Source organism: Miscanthus floridulus, chromosome 6 (assembly GCF_019320115.1).
Source record: "Miscanthus floridulus cultivar M001 chromosome 6, ASM1932011v1, whole genome shotgun sequence".
NCBI classification, from domain to species: domain Eukaryota; kingdom Viridiplantae; phylum Streptophyta; class Magnoliopsida; order Poales; family Poaceae; genus Miscanthus; species Miscanthus floridulus.
The window spans coordinates 27,386,134-27,404,560 of NC_089585.1; the positions used below are offsets into that span (position 1 = coordinate 27,386,134).

Below are 18,427 nucleotides of genomic sequence, written 5' to 3' on the forward strand. Positions count from 1 at the left end.
TCCGAAGGTGCTCCCACGGTGAGCTCGCGTCGCCGAGCCAGCCACGCCCGCCGCGGTCCCACCTGGCACTCACCACTGCTCCACCCCGACGCCTCCTACGAGCCCACCACTACAGGCGCCGAAGACTTTGCGTCTTGAAGAAAGACGATGCAAATAAGTGTCCAAGTTAGCCGCGTACCCAAAAATGCATGCTCTGTTTGCGTCTTCTGTTGGAGCCGGTTTTCTTTAGCTACAACACTACGAACGACCTATTTTGGATTTGTGTCGCCCTTTGCATAGGCTGTTGGAGACAGTCTAACATACCTGAAAGCCTATCCTTGAGCAGCAACAGGCAACAAAATACAGAGCAGACCTGAAGGATGAACAAGGAGCAATAAAGACTGTAACATATGACACTAATGCTAAACTGAAACCTTTAATAGCATGGAAAAAGTGTTGTAAGCCAAAGAAGAAAGGAGGTCTTGGATTATCAACCTTAAATGTCAAAACTCAGCCCTGCTTCTCAAACATCTTGATAAATTCTATAATCGGAAAGATGTTCCTTGGGTTAAACTTGTTTAAAGTTTAGACAACCTCCAAATATTTTAGATCACACCCGTGAGTTAAAGTGGTCTAAAGTTTTTGCCATCAACTTTAGCCAAATGATCTTTAGACCAAAGAATCCAAAAAGGCTAGCGATGCGTTATCGTTCACATAGCAAACACATCAGGTACACAATGCTTCAATTTACATGCTCTCAAATACAGCACGAATATACATCATTTCATCCACTTATGTCGATCAAGAGGCGCAAATTTGATCACTCCGAGTCTCAGTGCTGGACACCTGTGCTGCACAATTTTATCAGGTCCATCAGGGTAGAGTAAAGCACTTCCAGTGAAAGGTACCCCAAAAACCTACGCTTCTCTAACTCTGGACTATCCGCTGACATCTTCGCCTCCTCCGTTGGGTGATCAACAGTGAGGTACCATGAGATGCAGCCATATGTGTCATCCGGATCAACATGTGCCACTAGGCCAAGTGTTTCGCCTTGGTCAAGATCAAAGTACAGGCACAGGAAATCTCTAGTCACATTCATCCCAAGAACCATTGCTTCATCATGGAGCCAGTGGATTACTTGACTGGCAACCTGCAGATATACAAAATAATAAGTTATCAAACTAATAAGGTTGAGCACTGCAAATGGTTTGCAAAATTTGCATGGAACTGGTAATGGACAAAGGTTTTAGAAAGGGGCATAACGCAGCAATTATTTGAGTGCAGTGATTCAACATTAGAGCTATGCATAGAATATGGGTGCGTTTGGTTTCTTGGCCAACTTCTAGCCTGGCTAGAATCCTAGCCTAGGCAGCCTTAGCCTGCTCCCACTAAGCCAACCCCTGGTTGTTTGGCTGTCAGAGTGTGTTTGGTTGCCTGGTTTGTTTTGATACAATCACCTCTTCTTCCAATGGACCCCTGGTTGTTTGGCTGTCTGTACTATAGTAGCCTGGCTAGCTCCAGAGTGTGTTTGGTTGCCTGGTTTGTTTTGATACAGTCACCTCTTCTTCCAATGAGATAGAGATGGCAGAAGATGGCTGATTCAGTCGATTTTTGGGCGTTTTTCTCCAGCAGCTTGGCCTCCCATACGAAGTCCGCTCCCGCCACGCCGCGGAACGCGTGGTTGAGCCACCCGAGCCAGCAGGCGGGTCGAGGCGGAGCAGCACCTTGGCGGCGCAGTGCTCCGGCAGGTCGCCCAGGCCCACAGCAGCAGGCCCGGCAGCCGCCACCGCCTCGGCTCCGTCCATCCCGAGCAGAACCGACAACCATGCCCTTCCCCGGTGCTGGTCAGCGCGAGGCACGCCGGAGACGGCGCAGCCGCGGAGGAGCAGATGCGAGCCGGAGACGGCACAGGGAGGGCCGCCGGGGCCCGGCGCGCTCACAGGCTCGGGCGGTGTCGGGAGGTTGAAGAAATGCGGTGGGGAGAGGGGGCGGTGAGGAGACGCGCGAGGGAGGCTTGGCCAAGCCAGGCTCCAGAAAAACAGAAGCTCATGTCGTTCTTTCCTGGCCAGGCTACAGTAGGTAGTACGGATGGCTCCCCAAAGCCAGGCCCCAACCCATCTACAGCCTACCAAACAAGCTCATCTTGGCTCCGGGTAACCAGGCCAGGGGTTAGCCACCCAACCAAACATGCCCTATATTCTTCAGCAAACCTTTCTTGAGATATAAGAAATAATAAGTAGACAAGCAATTTTCCAATTTCCATCGTGCAGATCTACCCAAAAAAAAAGAAGAGGGAGGGAGGGGGGAGCGTTTCATCACCTGCTGCAGAAGCATCATTGGGAGGTCTTCCAAGTCACAATTGTAACTATTTATCAGACGTCCATCAGATGGCTTCCCAGTCAACGATCCAGCAATGCTTGGAGAGCCCTCACCCATTAAACTAATTTGGCCGTCTTTCAAGATCACCTTTGTACTAAACTGTGACCTGGATTTGTACTTCAGCTCGTGATGGTCTGAAGGCATTCTGGCTCGATCTGTGGACAGGATAGGCTGAGGAACTTTCAAGCAGAGAGACCAGGAAGACGTCCGAGAATGCCATGTAGGAAGGGAACGCAGATGGAGATAAGGAACCCTACTAACCTGCATTAGTGAAAGGAAGTCACAATGCCAGTCTACTATAAAATTATATTAAATGACAAGTGTAGAGTAGGCCTACCACACTTTCCAGCTCCAAATGTACTTTGTTAGAAAATATCCTGTGAGACACTGTCATGCAAAAATGACTTAGCAGGCCACAATCGTCAGTTGCAGCCTGAGCAGAACCCGGGTAACGAACCATATGACGAGATTTCTCCCTGAGTTTCCTAAGAATGTTTTCATGGAACATATGTAGCAGGTAAATTTCTAAGCATTTGGGGTTAGGAAACCCTCTCACATCCTTATTTGAAGAATCCGTCCCATTTACAGTGGCTACTGCAAGATTTCCAGTATAATCTGTATCCATATGATCTTCCTGCCCTACTGTTCCTGAGTTACTATTTTGTCCAGAGAGCTCAAGCGAAAGGCACAAAGAACACTCCTGGCCAATCGCTAATTGCAGAAAATCTTCGCACATCCCAGTAACATTGATGCCTTGAGATTGGATAAATGTCTCCCGGATCACCATATCAAATACCTACAAGAGATATGCACTAAATCAAGTGCGATGGTGCAGGTAAAAGTAAGGAAGACAGCATGGTGAAGACTACAATGGTTCTTTTCTATACATGGTGCTCTAGTTAGCCAGAGGACTGTGTGAAAATCATAGGCATTTAACCCACCTGCTCCTCAAATATGGACTTGTGGATGTCACGAAGGATGGAATGTGCATGTTTGATAGACTTATTGACATCATCATTCTCCAAAACATCCTTTTCGGCTTCAGTAGTTGTGTTGGTTAACGTGCCTTCTTTCTTTTTTATAGCACTGCTTTCTGCATTATTGGCTATGTCTCCACGAAATTGAAGGCTCAAGGAACGGAAAGACTTCTGTGGTATTTGTACAGACAAAGTGCCTGAAGAGTCTTGATCAATCGGAATTAAAGATAATGGTGATAACCGAGGCATTGTTGTTGTGTCTAGCTGAGAACTATCAACTAGATCAAACATGAAGCCTTCACTTCCTGGACTCCCAACAGCCCGCTGCCGCTTCACTTTCCAGTTCTGCTGCAATCTGCAAATGTATCAGCGCTTTGTGTCAACAGCTTCAATTTTTTACAGCTTTTACATTCAAAACTTCAGCAGCAGTAACTACCTTATTAAGGAGCTGTAGAACCTAGTCTCCTTTTGGAACTGTTGCTCCATTGTCCTAGAAGATTGTTTGAAGTACCGTGACAAATGCTGAGAGATCCCAAAAGGCACAAATGAATATTACGGCAGTAAGCACAATAATAAACAGCAGAGCTTGAAATATCAATTACAGAAGCATTCTTTTTTACAGTTACTTTCAGCTCTGGTTTTCTTTGTTGCACTAGTCTAAAGAGCTCCATGCATTCACTCCATTGATTTGAAAATGCTATCTAATTACACATGGTAGCCACGGTACGGAACATACCCTAAGGCGCTGGAGCTTGGTGGCAGCAGAGACTGCCATGTCAACAAGTATTTCATTTGGCTGCGACTTGGGCTTCGTTGTCGAGGCGACGGCCACAGCGTCATTAGCCTCCACCTGAGGCATAATTTTCAACATAATCATAAGTGATCGCCAGCATTGCATTCGCAGGGACTGAAATTGGGTGCACATCTGCATTTACCAACCGTGCCGATGAGGTCTATGACGACGGAGAGCTCCTGATGTGCCTGCTGCAGGCTCTCCATAAGGCTCTGCCAGGGCCATGCCTGCTGGGTAGTGTCAGCCTCAGCCGCCTTCTTGGCCTTCTTTGCATCCTTCTCTATGACCCAGGAGAAGTCAATCCGGCGGATGGCCGCGAGTCGCTGCTCCTCGTTGCTAGTGTCCCTACAACCGCAGACACCGCCCCGCAAGCAGAGGAAAGGAAAAGCGCGTGAGTTCCTGGTGGATTTGAGAGGAACAGATTACGGGTTGTCAGCAAACTTACGGTGGGTAGTGCTCGTTGCCAATCTCGTCAATGGCCTCAAGGCGCTTGATGGGGAGCTTGTCGAGGTCCACCCGCACGTCACCTTTCTCCATGTCGCTCCTTTCTTTTTGTTTTCTGGAGCTCACTTTGGCCCTGTTTCCTTAGCTAGCTTTTTCATAAGTTTCAGCCAACCATACCTTCAACACAGGCTACTCAGGCTGGAGCAGGTAGCTCAATCAACGGGCTGGCACAGATCCACAGGTCGCAGGCCAGTCGAAGTCAGAGGAGCTGCTCAGTGTTGCCTTTGCTGGATCTGCAGGGCGTCGACAGTCAGCCGTGGTACACCGACAGAATGGGACTGCATATAGATGTTCTTGTTGTGTCAATAGACAACAAATGTGTTGCATATAGTCGTTCTTGTTGTGTCAATAGACAAGTAGTACTCAAGTACTTGAAAACAAAATATTTTTGGGGTTGTCGAACAACTAACTAGTCACTGTTTTACAGTTAATAGACCAAGAAATACAGAATTGCTAGCACTGGTAGTCATCGCCAATACCTATTCCCTAACTGAAAAAAAAAACTCCAGAATTACTCACAGTTTTGAATGGCTGTGTGCAACAGCCAACAGCCATGCAGCTATAGACAGTACAGGCGCATACTTGCATACTAGAATCCTCATACCAGTAGTACAGGGTACCGTAAAATCCCTAAAAAGAAAAGTAGAGGAGAAAATAAATACATGATAACTAAGGTCTCAACTAAGCTATTTGTGGTGTTTCGCATGATATGATATTCTGATGGATGCAAATGTTCTATCTGGAGAATGCTAGCTAGTGAATCCAAATGTTCTGCGGTTCTTTAATTTTCAGTAACTCTAATAAGCAGCATCTTGTGTACTAGGCACACTGAAAATTCCAAGCTAACTGACTGACTCAAACATGTGACCATCAGAGTTGAGAGCAGCTGAACTGACTTGGAACAAACAGCAAAGTCTATTGAGCTAATTAAAGCAGGAGAAATTGCTCTCTGACAGACGCTAAATAAACCTCATGCATAAAGGCACTGCAGGTTAAATAAATTCAGCATAGCATAAAGGCGGTTCTTTAACCATCAGACAAAACATGCTATTCTCAGTATGCTACTACAAGCACATCCAATGAGTAGAAGTTACACATCCAAGTCGTAGGAGCTCGATCTGGGGAGAAGAGAGGAAGGGCTCACCGGATCTTGGGACGAGGCAAGGCGGCCAGGCGGGGGCAGTCACGGAGCAGTGGTGGAGATCGAGCCGGCGCGGTCAGGTCGGCGGGCGGCGGCGGCACTGGATCAAGCACAGGCAGCCGGGCGTCGAGGTGGCGGCGGCAGCCCCAGGATCTACGGAAACAGTCTATGAGAAGAGAGGATTAAGAAACCCGAAACCCTAGCGGGAGGCACAGAGATGTAGGTTGTGGCGGGCTCACCGTTGGCGTGAGCCGAAGCGACGAGAAGGCGCAGGGGCGGCGGCGACGGGATGCCGGCCGGGCGGCGGGCTCGCGACTTGAAGCTGCGCGAGCGGAGGAAGAGCTGCTCGAGCGGTCGCGCGACTGTCAAGCGGGATGCAACGGGAACCCTCCCGGCCTCATCGATCGGATTCCTTCCGCGTGGAAAACGAAGGGAAGCCGGCTGCGTTACCTCGGGTTGGTGGGCTTCCAACCAGCACAAAATTTTGAGACAATTCATGTGTGCCATTAAAAAAAGATCGCAATACCATGTGAAAATTCAGCGGTCTTTAGTGCCACTACTTTAGCTTTTTCGTGTCCTCCATGCCACTTTCATCAGTTTGGACTCTAACGCCGTAAAACTGCAGATGTGAAAAGACGAAAATACCCTTAAATGTAAATATGTCAATAATTTTTTTTGAGCATCTTAACAACTTCAAATAAAAAAACTCAAAACTAGAAAGTTGCAGATCTCGTCGAGATCTATAATTTTCTTATAAAAATTATTTTTATTTAATTCCACAAAAAAATATAATTTGATATGATTAATATATCTTAGAAAAATCATATTATTATTTTTACGAAATTAAATAAAAATAATTTTATATGAAAATTATAGATCTCGACGAGATCTACAACTTTCTAGTTTTGAGTTTTTTTATTTGAAGTCGTTAAGATGCTAAAAAATTAATGACATATTTAAACTTAAGGGTATTTTCGTCTTTTCACACCTGCAGTTTGACGGCGTTAGAGCCCAAACTGAAGAAAGCGGCATAGAGGGCACGAAAAAGTTGGAGCAGTGACGCTGAAGACCGCTGAACTTTTTGCAGAAACATCCAGGGCATTGCGATCTTTTTTAATGACACATAGGGAATTCCCCTAAAATTTTGGCCCAGGGGTGATTGGCCCACGGAATTCGCGGGGATCTCCCGGAGGATTTGGGCTCCCAGAGTAGCCTGCACAGTACTCCGTATAAATTACTCTGCGAGACGATGAAAATACTACGTGGAGTATTAATCAACACAAGCATTGACGAAAAGGGTGATTTTCCGTTCATATCAGCCGTTCATACAGCTGCTAGTACTTCAATGGATACTAGCGTCACATTCGAACAATCCACCAAGACCAACGACTGCAATGGTTCAAGCACTATAGCTGTATAGCACAAGTGCACTTTACGATTCCGATGCAAACTCCAACAGCTCTGATAAATGGCAATGACATACTATTAACATAACACAAAATCAGGACACTAAAAGAAGCTGCGATCTTATTGGCATATATAGTACACGAAGCAGTGACACAATAAGCGTCACCATTCACAGGAGTTCCAAATCGCAGCAGCTGAAATGTTCGAACGATATAGTTCGTCATAAACTTAGATGCGGAAGCTACAACTAACAGAACTGCCACCAAAGTTGTCTAACTACCAATAGGTCCTTCAGGTTGGCAGAGCTAAGGAGCATTAGCAGGAGGCCTAGGCGTTCGGCTGGTAGCCTTTGGGCTGATTTTGGATGGTTTTGGATGATTAAATAATATTCTATGAGAGGAAATAAGCTAAAACAAGCTAAAACAAGCTGAAACTAAGCATCCTGTCAACTTTTGCCAAAAGGCCCTGCATCTCCCCCAGAAGTTTGTTCTTGAGCTTTGGATTGAGCTCGTATTATCCGTGGATTCGGACTGCCCTTAGGGCGTTATCTACGTTCCTTCAACGCTTACACAACAAAAATAGTACCTAAAATAGAGCTATTGTAGAAACAGGGTCACTTTTTAAACCAACAATTACAAAAAGAAGAGGAAGAAAGCATACGGAGACGGAAATTGTTTAAATATTTGCAGGTTCCATGTATCTTCTGATAGAAATGGTGTATGAACTTGGTTCTGGAAGAAGAGAAAAAAGAAAACATTAGAAACACCTAGTGGTAGCTATAAGTTACTTGCAGGGATAGTTAGAGCTCATCCTGGATGATAAGTTGGCAACTGACTAAACTGAGGGTGGGAAGCTCACCCGCACGATCATTCCACCCAGCAAAATCAGAGCTGAATCAGCCTACAAAAGTGCACACCATTACACAATCAAAGGGTACTAGATAGGTGCCACATAATGTAATGAGTTAAGAATTATGTTTGCAAGATGGTATATAAACACTTTTCAAATCATCTAACTTGTCAAATGTCATGTCAAATAAGCACTTATAAGAAGATAAAATGATTATGGTACTAAGATAACAATTGCGGTCCTGACTCGTCCTTCCAAAAAAACAATATGATGGGACATAGATAAATCAGGTTGAGATCGCAGCTCCAGATGAAGTTTACAGTGATAGAAGTGTTGCCAAATTTTCAGAATAAAGTTGAATAAAGTTCTGAATTCCAATCTATAAAACACAGATCCAGTGAAAATTTTAATTGTATTATAGCAATTATTGTGATATTTCACTAGTTCATAAGACACCATAAGCATAATATAAGCAATTAGTACAGAATAACTGGCAAAGACATCATTCCATTTGAGAGACTAAAATCCTGAAAAATGTGGATACTGGAAGCTGTAAATACAGCAAGATAACTCTTTTGTTTAATGGCCAATTTAATTTATAAGTGTCATGTGAGGCCGACAGTACAGCCGCCGGCCTCGAACACGAGGTGCAGCTAGGGCAGTCCCCAAGGGGACGCATGGCCTGGAAGAACCCAAGGAGGTTTAGGCGGTTGGAGGGGCTGCAGTCTCGAAGGCAATTAAGTAGAAGTTGAAGAGATTAAGGAATTAATTAGCCAGCTAGCAGTTAATGGCTGGCGCAAGTAGCAATGGAGCAGAGCTCCTATATGTACCCCTGTACTCGTTGAAGGAAGTAAGAAAGAAGTTATTCCCTAATCTCCCTCTCTCTGTGCTATTCTTAATCTCACCCCCTGCTGTGGTAGTCAGGCAAAAATCCTGGCACCTCCATTACCTGGTTCGAGTTATGAACTGAGAAGCCAAGGGCCTCCAACTCTAGGCGCCCAGGTCCTTGACAACTTGGTATTAGCTAGCTGGCGATCTTCTTCCACCTCCGCCCCGCACTCCAACCCTGCAGCCACCGCACCATCAACCCCTACTTCACCCACCGCCTCAGCAACCTCCACTTCCTTGCCAATGGCTGAGCCGTCCACCGCCGACCTGGCCAAGATGATCCAGGCCCTTACCACCACCATGAACGCCACCATCAGCGACCTTCAACAGCAGGTCGCCGCTCTTCAGCAGGCGCAGCCACCGGCGTTCTCCGGCTCAGGATCGCGAGGCTCGGGCCACGGTGACCACCACGGGGACCGCCCACCTCGGTTCCAGAAGCTGGACTTCCCCAAGTTCGACGGGAAATCTGATCCGCTGGCCTTCCTTAACCGATGTGAGTCGTATTTTCATCAACAGCGTATTGCAGCCGAGGAGCACGTTTGGATGGCGTCATACAACCTTGAAGATGGCGCCCAGATGTGGTTCCTCCAAGTGCAGCAGGACGAGGGTACGCCGTCTTGGTGCCGCTTCTCCGAGCTCCTCAACCTCCGCTTTGGGCCGCCGATCCGCTCCAACCCCCTTGGTGAGCTGATGGCGTGCAAGCGGATGAGCTCGGTAGCGGAATACCAGAACCGCTTCGAGGCGCTGCTTCCTCGCGTCGGCATGCTCACGGAGGCGCAGCGCGTACAAGCGTTCACGGCAAGACTGAAGCCGCCGCTCAGCCTCGACGTGGAAGTCCACAACCCGCAGTCCCTCGTCATCGCCATGAGCCTTGCGCGCAAGCTGGACCTGCGCGAGCAGTACTACCCCGCCGTTGTTCCCGCTCCGCCTGTGCCACAGCAGGCCACGCACGGCCTCTTGACGAGGCCACCACCACAGCTGGCCCTGCCAGCCCCCCACCCCGTGCAGCCGCCCCTTCTCTCACCGTCGAGGGCCGCCAGGTGAAGCGGCTGTTCCAATCAGAGATGGAGGAGCGGCGCCGCTTGGGCCTCTGTTTCAACTGCAACGAGAAGTTTGGCAGGGGTCACAACCGCGTCTGCCAACACATCTTCCTCCTCGATCTGGCCGAGGCCGATGGCGACGACGATCCTGAGCAAACCGACGCTGCGGTTGCCAGCCCGCTCATCTCACTACTCGCCATGGCAGGCGTCCGCTCCAGCGAGACCATGCAGGTCCGCATCCAGCTGGGCGGGGCGTCCTTACTGGCCCTGCTGGACTCGGGCTCCACCCACAACTGTCTCCAAGGAAGCAGCGGCACGCACCTCCTTCAAGCTCCGACCCCGCAGCAACATGAAGGTCACGGTGGCGAATAGGGAACGGGTGCCGTGCCCCGGCGTCTACCGTGCCGTTTCCTTCTCCCTCGCCGGCGAACCATTCTCCACCGACTTCTTCGCACTACCTCTGGCCGATTACGACGCCGTCCTCGGCACCGAGTGACTGGCCTCCCTTGGCCCGATCCTCTGGGATTTCGGCGCACTCACCATGTCCTTCTGGCACCGAGATCACAGGGTGTGCTGGACAGGCATCGCCGGGGGCTCTGGCCCTTCTCTACGAGCATACAGCGCGGCTGATCTCCTGCCAGCCCTGCTGGACGATCGCCACCGTCAGTGGCTGCGCTGGCTGCCATGGGCGGAATACATCTACAACACCGCCTTTCAGTCCGCGCTCAAGACCACGCCATTCCATCTCGTCTACAGCCGTGAGCCACCCTCCATCCGCTCCTATGACCCTGGCGAAACCAGGGTGGCTGCGGTGGCCAAGACCAGGGCGGAACGCGATGAAATGCTGGCTGATGCCCGGGCCCGGCTGGAGCAAGCTCAGGACGTCTACAAGCGGTTCTACAACAAGCATCACCGCGACGTTCACTACAGCGTGGGTGATTGGGTCTGGCTTCGTCTCCGCCATCGCGCCCTGGCCTCCCTCCACGGCGTCACCAAAGGGAAGCTGTGGCCCCGGTACTATGGGCCGTACCGCATCTCTACCATCATCAATGGCGTCGCCTACCGCCTCGAGTTCCCTCCCCGCGCCCGGCTGCACGATGTCTTCCACGTCGGGCTCCTGAAGAAGTTCGTGGGTACTCCCCCGGCCACCCCCTGGCTCTGCCTCCTATGCATCATGGCGCCTCACAGCCGGTTCCATAACGCGCCTCATGATCCAGGCTGTCCTGAGGCGTCCGCCAAGTCCTGATCCATTGGCAAGGCGAGCCCTCGGCCTCCGCTACCTGGGAGGACATTGACAGCTTCACCGAGCGTTACCCAAGCTTCCAGCTTGAGGACGAGCTGCTCGTCAAGGGGGGGAGAGATGTCATGTGGGGCCGACAGTACAACCGCCGGCCTCGAACACGAGGCAGCCAGGGCAGTCCCCAAGGGGACGCATGGCCTGGAAGAACCCAAGGAGGTTTAGGCGGCTGGAAGGGCTGCAGTCTCTAAGGCAATTAAGTAGAGGTCGAAGAGATTAAGGAATTAATTAGCCAGCTATCAGTTAATGGCTGGCGCAAGTAGCAATGGAGCAGAGCTCCTATATGTACCCCTGTACTCGTTGAAGGAAGTAAGAAAGAAGTTATTCCCTAATCTCCCTCTCTCTCTGCTATTCTTAATCTCACCCCCTGCTGTGGTAGTCAGGCAAAAACCCTGGCACCTCCATTACCTGGTTCGAGTTATGAACTGAGAAGCCAAGGGCCTCCAACTCTAGGCGCCCAGGTCCTTGACATAAGTGTTTCATTATTATTCAAGAAACACTATCCAACAAATAGTGGGATACCATTTCATTAGAACAAGTAATGATACAGCAGAAAAAGAAGCAATGCAACAACATACGAAAAAGGTCATATAGTGTAGTTTATTGGTGCTCACAACTAGATCTATGCTGCTTAACAATGGAAGTGTGTGAACAAGGGAATTCCATACGGCTTGCCAACAATCTTCAACAATTGACATCTGCAATAAACAGGTAACTTATTGGACGACATCATCAACTTTAAGTTCACAATGGATTACAAAAATGGCAAGACTTGGTTGGGAAAAGAATTGAGGTGTCATAAAACATAATGTCATGATTCGACATGCTGAAAACTATAAGCAAACAGCCTGCTCAGTACTGCTTGATGTGGCTGCAATACTGAGTGCACCCAAAATATAGAAAACAGTCAAAGAAGAGCAGGAAACAAGTTGTTTCTATGAGTAATTATGTTAAACTAGAGCCACTATGGTTGTCCAAAATTTAAAATGAAGCTGTTGGAAAGCAGTGTTATATAATAAAGGACTAGCCCCATTCATGACATGTATATAAAGACTAAAGTTATGTCTGTTGACTGTCCAAGAATAATAGGTTCCTTCAAAATTCTCCATATTCTTGATGGTGTGGTGCCAAGCAACCAAAATCGTTGTTTTAGCTAGATCTAGAATCAAGAGGCAATGGGATACATAGATAGCTGTAGTGTGTGTGAGATGGTTGGTGCATGTGACTCAAAATGTATCGGACAATCACTTAAACTTCAAAAGTAGCACCTCTAATATAATCATTGGTCCTTTCGAGAACTGATAGTTGGAAGTTTTCACTACACATCTAGAAATAAAATAAAACTTCACAATGGGCAAATGCCACATCAACCTCATAAAGTTGTGTGCGGTTGTGTTATCACTTGAAGGGTATTCCCAGAAAATTACCACTTTGGCAATTTCTGAATGCTCTCAATCTTTCTGGAAATTTACAAAATGTAAAAAAAAATGGGCCCAAACTTTTCTACAGCATGCATATAGTAATTTTATTAAGTGATTAAGGGAGGGCATAACACAGATACAAATCTTCTGTATCCTGAAGCCAGTTGATTAATGGTTTACTCGAGAAAAAAAGGTAAGCAGAAAATAGCCTGAAGTTCGTGAAAATAAAAATATGGATTTGAAAACTTAACCTCGCCTTTTGTTAAACAAAATTGTACTTTCTCCCTAGTGTTAAACATGAGCACTGTGGAGAACTCCATGAATGTCCTGTTAAGAACAATGACAAATTAGCAACTATTATTGATAGGACAAAAAAGTTAAATTTTTTTTTGCAGCAGTGGGTAATTGTTAGCTCCATATCATTTTACTTGGTGGCCATTTACACTTCAAATAAACAGTAAATTGTGATATCCATGTCCATTGAACAAAATAAAATGGTATCAGATGCTATAAGCCATAAATAAACACCACCACCACACCCCCTACCCACCCCAGAGAGAGAAGAAAGAAAACAATAGAAGGGGCCAAATGTACTACTGGTAGAACCAAACAAACCTGAGAAGCCAGAGTAGTGAATCCTGAAATCGTATGGCATTTGCATGGCTCAAGATACTGTGTGAACACAGTAGCAGTCAATGAATCATATATATTGCATCACAGAAGTACTACAAGCCAAATCATAGAGAACTTTTCACCATAAAGAAAGAAAAAAGTAAAATGAGCAACTTCTAGGAACCTACCGCCCCCCACCCCACCCCCTGAATAACAAATATAAGGACTCAGACTTCTGCGATTTTTGAGGGGGGGAGGCAGGTAGGGAAAGTCTTTCATGCCCATCATTAAAGCACCCGGGTCAATTTATGGTCAGGTCTGATTGTGATTGGCTAGCTCTTGAATAGACACTCGGAAATCCTTATATTTGCGCTTGCGGACAAAATTTGAACCCAAGTCCTTATATTAGTGGACAGAGGCAGAAGTAATAAATGAAAACATGTAAAAGTTCGAATTTTAGAGACATCTAATGTTATTCATTCTTTAGTTTCAAATTTAGAAATGTTGGTTCAGTTAGCATGTTTCATCTGTGTTGAGCAGGAGAAGTAACGCAAGGTCGCAAGCATAATCATTCCTCCCACTCTATAATAGAGAAGAAAAATAGCATGCACACGCTTCAATTTATATAAACCTCATTTATATAACTATATGTTGATATATTTTTCTCTCTACCATTGTAGTACTGATATCCACCATGTGATTTTCTTTACCTTATTGCCATATGACCAGCAATTAACTATGTATTCCAAAAGTTGAGGTACAAATGGTTATTGAACGTAAATAAGGGACACAAGCTAAATGCGTATTGTGTACACTATATTTCTGAAAACCACAAAATGTAATAACAGAAGTACTTGACAAGGAGACATCAGACAGCGGGAACCAAATTAGGCATTCAATTTACCAGCTTTAGGATATCATCACATAAAAAAACTATGAAAGTAGAACTACCTTCTCAAAGCTTTGCAACTTGCTTCAAACCAACTAATTAGCAAAGATTTGTCCATATGGTATCCATAATTGTGAATCAGAAAACAAACGGAACCGCTCCTGTGGGAGAAAAGATATATGTAAAGAGAAGCTAATAACATGTGCATAAAATGGAAGAGTTGTGAACTCTCACTACTTCTGCACCAAGAATGTTATTGATAATAAGTTCTACTAGATAAAATATCAATGTAACAGCAAAGTTATCAATTGTGGGGTCAGCGAATCAAAGTAATAATAGAAGAAATGGACCGACCAAGAGACAGCAGATTAGATGCAAGGGTGTAAATGGGACGATGAAAGATACCCCAAATACCGAATATCAGGCTCCTAACATGTATTAGAGCATAATAGCGCCCAAGATTTAGGTCAGGGGGGTTCGGGCAGTAACACATGGAAATATTAAGACTTTACAAAAGACAGAAGATTTTTTTTTAAGAGACTGGCATGAGCTTCCTGAGGGAGTAATATCGCATTTGGCTTAGACAGATACATGTGAGAAAACTGCATACTCTAGTCAGAAGAAGCTATAGTCACCAGTCACCACACAAACTAGGAAGCAACATTTAAAGGCATGGAGAAGTACAGGAAACAGAATACAGATTAATAACAGGTGACTCTTGGGTCAATGTACTTATCAGTCATAACTCAGAAGAGGGTTTCAAACCTGGGACAAGTGTAGAGTTGTCATAGATGACCAGTTTCCAGTTGAAAGGGTGTGCATGATGTATAATTAACTTACCAAAACAAAGATCCTCTAAAAAGGCCATCAACGATAAGGTTCATAATGTGTTCTGTCTTCAGCCTTTTCTCCCTGTTTGCTGTCTTGGTTGTGCATCTGCAGGCCTAAATGTTTGTAAAAGTAAAAGATCCATAAATCTAATTAGTGAGCGCTTGCATGGCTGACTGGCTGTGCCGACTTTTTTTTGGGGGGGTTGGGGTGTGGGGCGGGGGCGGGGGGGGGGGGGGGGGGGGGGGGGGGGCTGTGTAATATGCGGGTGAGTTGGGTGGTGGATCCAAATACCAGATAAAAACAGTAGCAGAGAGATCCATCCATTCCTCTTGGAAGCACCTTAAGGACACAGCTTTCTCATCTCGTGGTGCCTCACACCTGCAGTAATTGAATTTCATCAATTAAGAACTCAAAAACATAAAATACTTTAAATAACAACAGTTGCATTACCATAGAACACCAGGTCCGGTGTTAACATTTTTGTCTAGTTCCTTAATGATGACGTCAACAAGTTTTTCGAAAATCTCTGGAATATTCCTGGCAATCTTCAGCTGAACTTTCGCATAGGTTATGAACAAGCTCCGGAAGCAAAAACGGCTTTCAAAGATGAAGCAGAAAATGCAATGAAGTTTTTGTAAAAACAAAGAAATAAAGTTACAAAACTGCAAGTCAGGTCGCCAGAACCTTCAAGGCCTGATCATGAGTTGCCAGCCAACAACGGAATATAAACTCTTGAACCGCATTATGGATCTTCACAGATTTGTATCCCAGGTTTGGCCCATCCTTTAGTAAAAAGGTGTTAATGCATTCCATAAGTTTGCGAGTCAGCTTTCCCTCCTCCCTGATTTCACAGAATCAATTTATCAATCCATGTCGGATTATTTGCCATTAGATGACCAGTCTCCAATGCACATCTTTGACTATAACCTTTTCTAGATATATATACATATCAACAGGAACTTAAATAAAATATTATAATTTAAATAACTTTTTATGATGAAGTTGTTAATCTAATTCTCATTGGCAAATCCAAATGATTTTAAATAAAATGGTGGCCAAAGTTCTAAAAGTTAGACTGCACCCGTTCTAAAACAAAAACCTACTTTCGGCAGAGATGGGAATTCACAACTGAGTGAAGTTAAAAGGAGACAATAAAGTCAAGGGATCTAAAAGAGACAAAAGAACATGGGCCACACTACTTGCCTAATATGTAAGAAGATTGCACTAAATCCGTTAAGAACCTCCTCCCGCATAATGTCGGGGTAATCACCCGGTGGGTTTTCAAGTAGAACGTGAAGTGTCAATGTACAGCGGAAGGATTCATCCTTGGAGCTCGCCTGATTGCTGAATTTTGCATCAAAACCAGTAGCAACCTTCTTCATGTAGAGTGATACAAAATCTGAGGATAATGCATGGAAATATAAATAAATGGGTGCTACAATATGATAATACAGCGCCTCTGATAACAAAACTCACTGCTATATATTCGAGGTTTCATCTGATAGCGGTACTCCTTCACATTTAGAAGCTGTCTAAGAATTATGCTGTATTCTAACTGAAAGCTGGGGCCATCTTTTATGACCTCCCATATATGAATGAAAAGTTGCTTAGCAACTGAGAACAAAAGTAGCGAATGCCCTGCAAAGACAGGTACCACACTTCTGTAATGCCATGCAGAGTATATTTCACTTCAAAGCAACTGGAAAACTGATTGTGTACACATCAGGCATCTGGGTAAAAAAGAAACATATTGCTAGAAAGTGGGAATATACACCAGAATGCTGAATCACGCAAACCCAACAAATGCCAAAGACTATGAAAATTACCATCATTATAAGACCAGGCAATGATCAGTGTGAGCAAAAATATGCATTGGGTCATCTCAAGGCAACTCCATCAAATACTATACAGAATTCAATACTGTCAAAATCACTTGTCATTTGCGCAAAAATCAACTCTACTGTTAGATGATAAAACAAGTTAAAGCTACATGCTATTTGAAAATTCACATGAGCAAGCAGATGTGAACAAAATAAATATCAGAATGTATTAACAACTAGCAACCTACTACAAAATCTGTTATTAATAAGAACACTAAGAACACAATGGGTAATGTTACAGGACACACTGTCTAAAGAATACTGCACTCTCTGCGTGAAAATTGCATGAAATGTTATTGGCAACCTGCCCAATTCTAAAATTTATGCATAACATGGTAAAAACAAAAACATCTGAGTATCTGACACTCTAGCATGGTCCAGAAACAATTTTTATATGAACTTCTTGAAGGATAGCAGCATGCCACCTTACTTCCATGTTTTGTTGCAGGGAAATGAAAATCACAAGCAAACCATATATAAAACCATCACCTCGTCTCTACAGTACTCAGATACATACATCTCAGATTCTCATCACAAGTTGTTCCGGTGGAAGTTCAATCAATCACAGTACAGCACAGTATAGCACAGAAGACAACAGCAAACTGATCAATACACGAGAAGCCCTTCGAATCAGAGCCAACCTGATAGTTTGACGTCCTACGCGCACTGGACAGCAACGCGGAACATCCGGGCGGCAGCGCTCTTGGTGGCACCGCGCTTCTTACCCGAGATGTCCTCCTTGACGCAGTTGATGAGCGCCAGGGCGAGGAGCGGCCACGTGGTGGCTGCAAACAAATAGCATCAGCACCATCAAAAACAAAATCGTGAAACCATCAGCCAATGATGTGAGAGGGGTAAGGCAAATGCACGAACTGACCGCCGGTAAGGTTCCCGTGGCCGGGCTTGAACCTGGCGGTGTTGCGGCCGAGGAGGCGCCAGAAGGACGCAGCGCGGTCCCCAGCAGCTTCACCCCCTCCTGCGGTACACGAAGGAATTGGTCAGGAGGGAAGGAAGCAGGCAGCAATGCTTGTTCGTTCCTGAGTGAGAAGAGGGGTTCTCACATCGCGGACTCTGGCCCGATCAGAGTGGAGCTTCTGGATGAAACAGAGCCGGAGGCGGAGGCGGAGGCGGAGAGAGAGAGGAAGGGCGAGAGGTTTTGGGGGACCTGTGGAGAAACTGCCGAGAAAAGGGAAAGTGAAGGACACGGGGAAGTGGGATTTTTTTTTTATAAGGACGGGGAACCTTTTTTTTTAGCAGGCAGAACAAGGGAAGTGGGATTGCGTTCGCGTTAGACGTTTCAACATGTTAACGTTTTTCCCTAAAAAAAACATGTTAACGTTTTTATTGCACATCCCTAAAACCGGGATGGATTCATCCTCTTCGGTTGAGCTTGAGCGATGCGAACGTCCCCAAAACTCATTCGGTTGAGTGATGCGAAGGTCCTGGGTCCATCATCCTCTTCGATTGCGGCCGACTGCTCGAGCTGCTGCCGGGGAGGGAACTGATGCGTGAGGAGCGACAGAGAGAGAAAGAGAGAGAG

The 18,427-nt window shown here is 45.9% G+C and overlaps 2 protein-coding genes across 15 annotated transcripts; both read right to left on the bottom strand.

Moving 5' to 3' along the window:
- Window positions 1-449: 449 nt before the first annotated feature.
- On the bottom strand, window positions 450-6,292 carry LOC136461918 (mediator of RNA polymerase II transcription subunit 17-like). 6 transcript variants are annotated; one of them, XM_066461289.1, is made up of 11 exons: window positions 6,013-6,292; window positions 5,777-5,939; window positions 5,152-5,262; window positions 4,574-4,865; window positions 4,275-4,473; window positions 4,072-4,185; window positions 3,772-3,857; window positions 3,300-3,690; window positions 2,696-3,154; window positions 2,299-2,619; window positions 450-1,129 (listed from the first exon to the last, which is right to left on the bottom strand). In XM_066461289.1, exons 4-11 carry the CDS (start codon window positions 4,663-4,665, stop codon window positions 812-814), a joined length of 1,980 nt encoding a protein of 659 aa, XP_066317386.1. In that variant the 5' UTR covers window positions 4,666-4,865; window positions 5,152-5,262; window positions 5,777-5,939; window positions 6,013-6,292; the 3' UTR covers window positions 450-811. The 6 variants fall into 6 exon arrangements, with proteins under 6 accessions (XP_066317386.1, XP_066317384.1, XP_066317383.1 ...); XM_066461287.1 differs by having other exon boundaries at window positions 4,574-4,910; XM_066461286.1 differs by lacking the exon at window positions 5,152-5,262 and having other exon boundaries at window positions 4,574-4,910; window positions 5,777-5,926.
- Window positions 6,293-6,749: 457 nt separating this feature from the next.
- Window positions 6,750-18,169, bottom strand: LOC136461919 (serine/threonine-protein kinase ATM-like). Of its 9 annotated transcripts, none has more exons than XM_066461293.1 (16): window positions 17,949-18,169; window positions 17,765-17,863; window positions 17,529-17,672; window positions 16,484-16,645; window positions 16,211-16,406; window positions 15,692-15,848; window positions 15,458-15,558; window positions 15,299-15,385; window positions 15,017-15,120; window positions 14,239-14,337; window positions 13,291-13,347; window positions 12,927-13,002; window positions 11,869-11,952; window positions 8,039-8,080; window positions 7,841-7,911; window positions 6,750-6,986 (listed from the first exon to the last, which is right to left on the bottom strand). In XM_066461293.1, exons 8-16 carry the CDS (start codon window positions 15,329-15,331, stop codon window positions 6,887-6,889), a joined length of 666 nt encoding a protein of 221 aa, XP_066317390.1. In that variant the 5' UTR covers window positions 15,332-15,385; window positions 15,458-15,558; window positions 15,692-15,848; window positions 16,211-16,406; window positions 16,484-16,645; window positions 17,529-17,672; window positions 17,765-17,863; window positions 17,949-18,169; the 3' UTR covers window positions 6,750-6,886. The 9 variants fall into 9 exon arrangements, with proteins under 9 accessions (XP_066317390.1, XP_066317389.1, XP_066317391.1 ...); XM_066461292.1 differs by having other exon boundaries at window positions 15,458-15,604; XM_066461294.1 differs by having other exon boundaries at window positions 15,458-15,848; window positions 16,211-16,383.
- Between the last annotated feature and the right edge of the window lie 258 nt (window positions 18,170-18,427).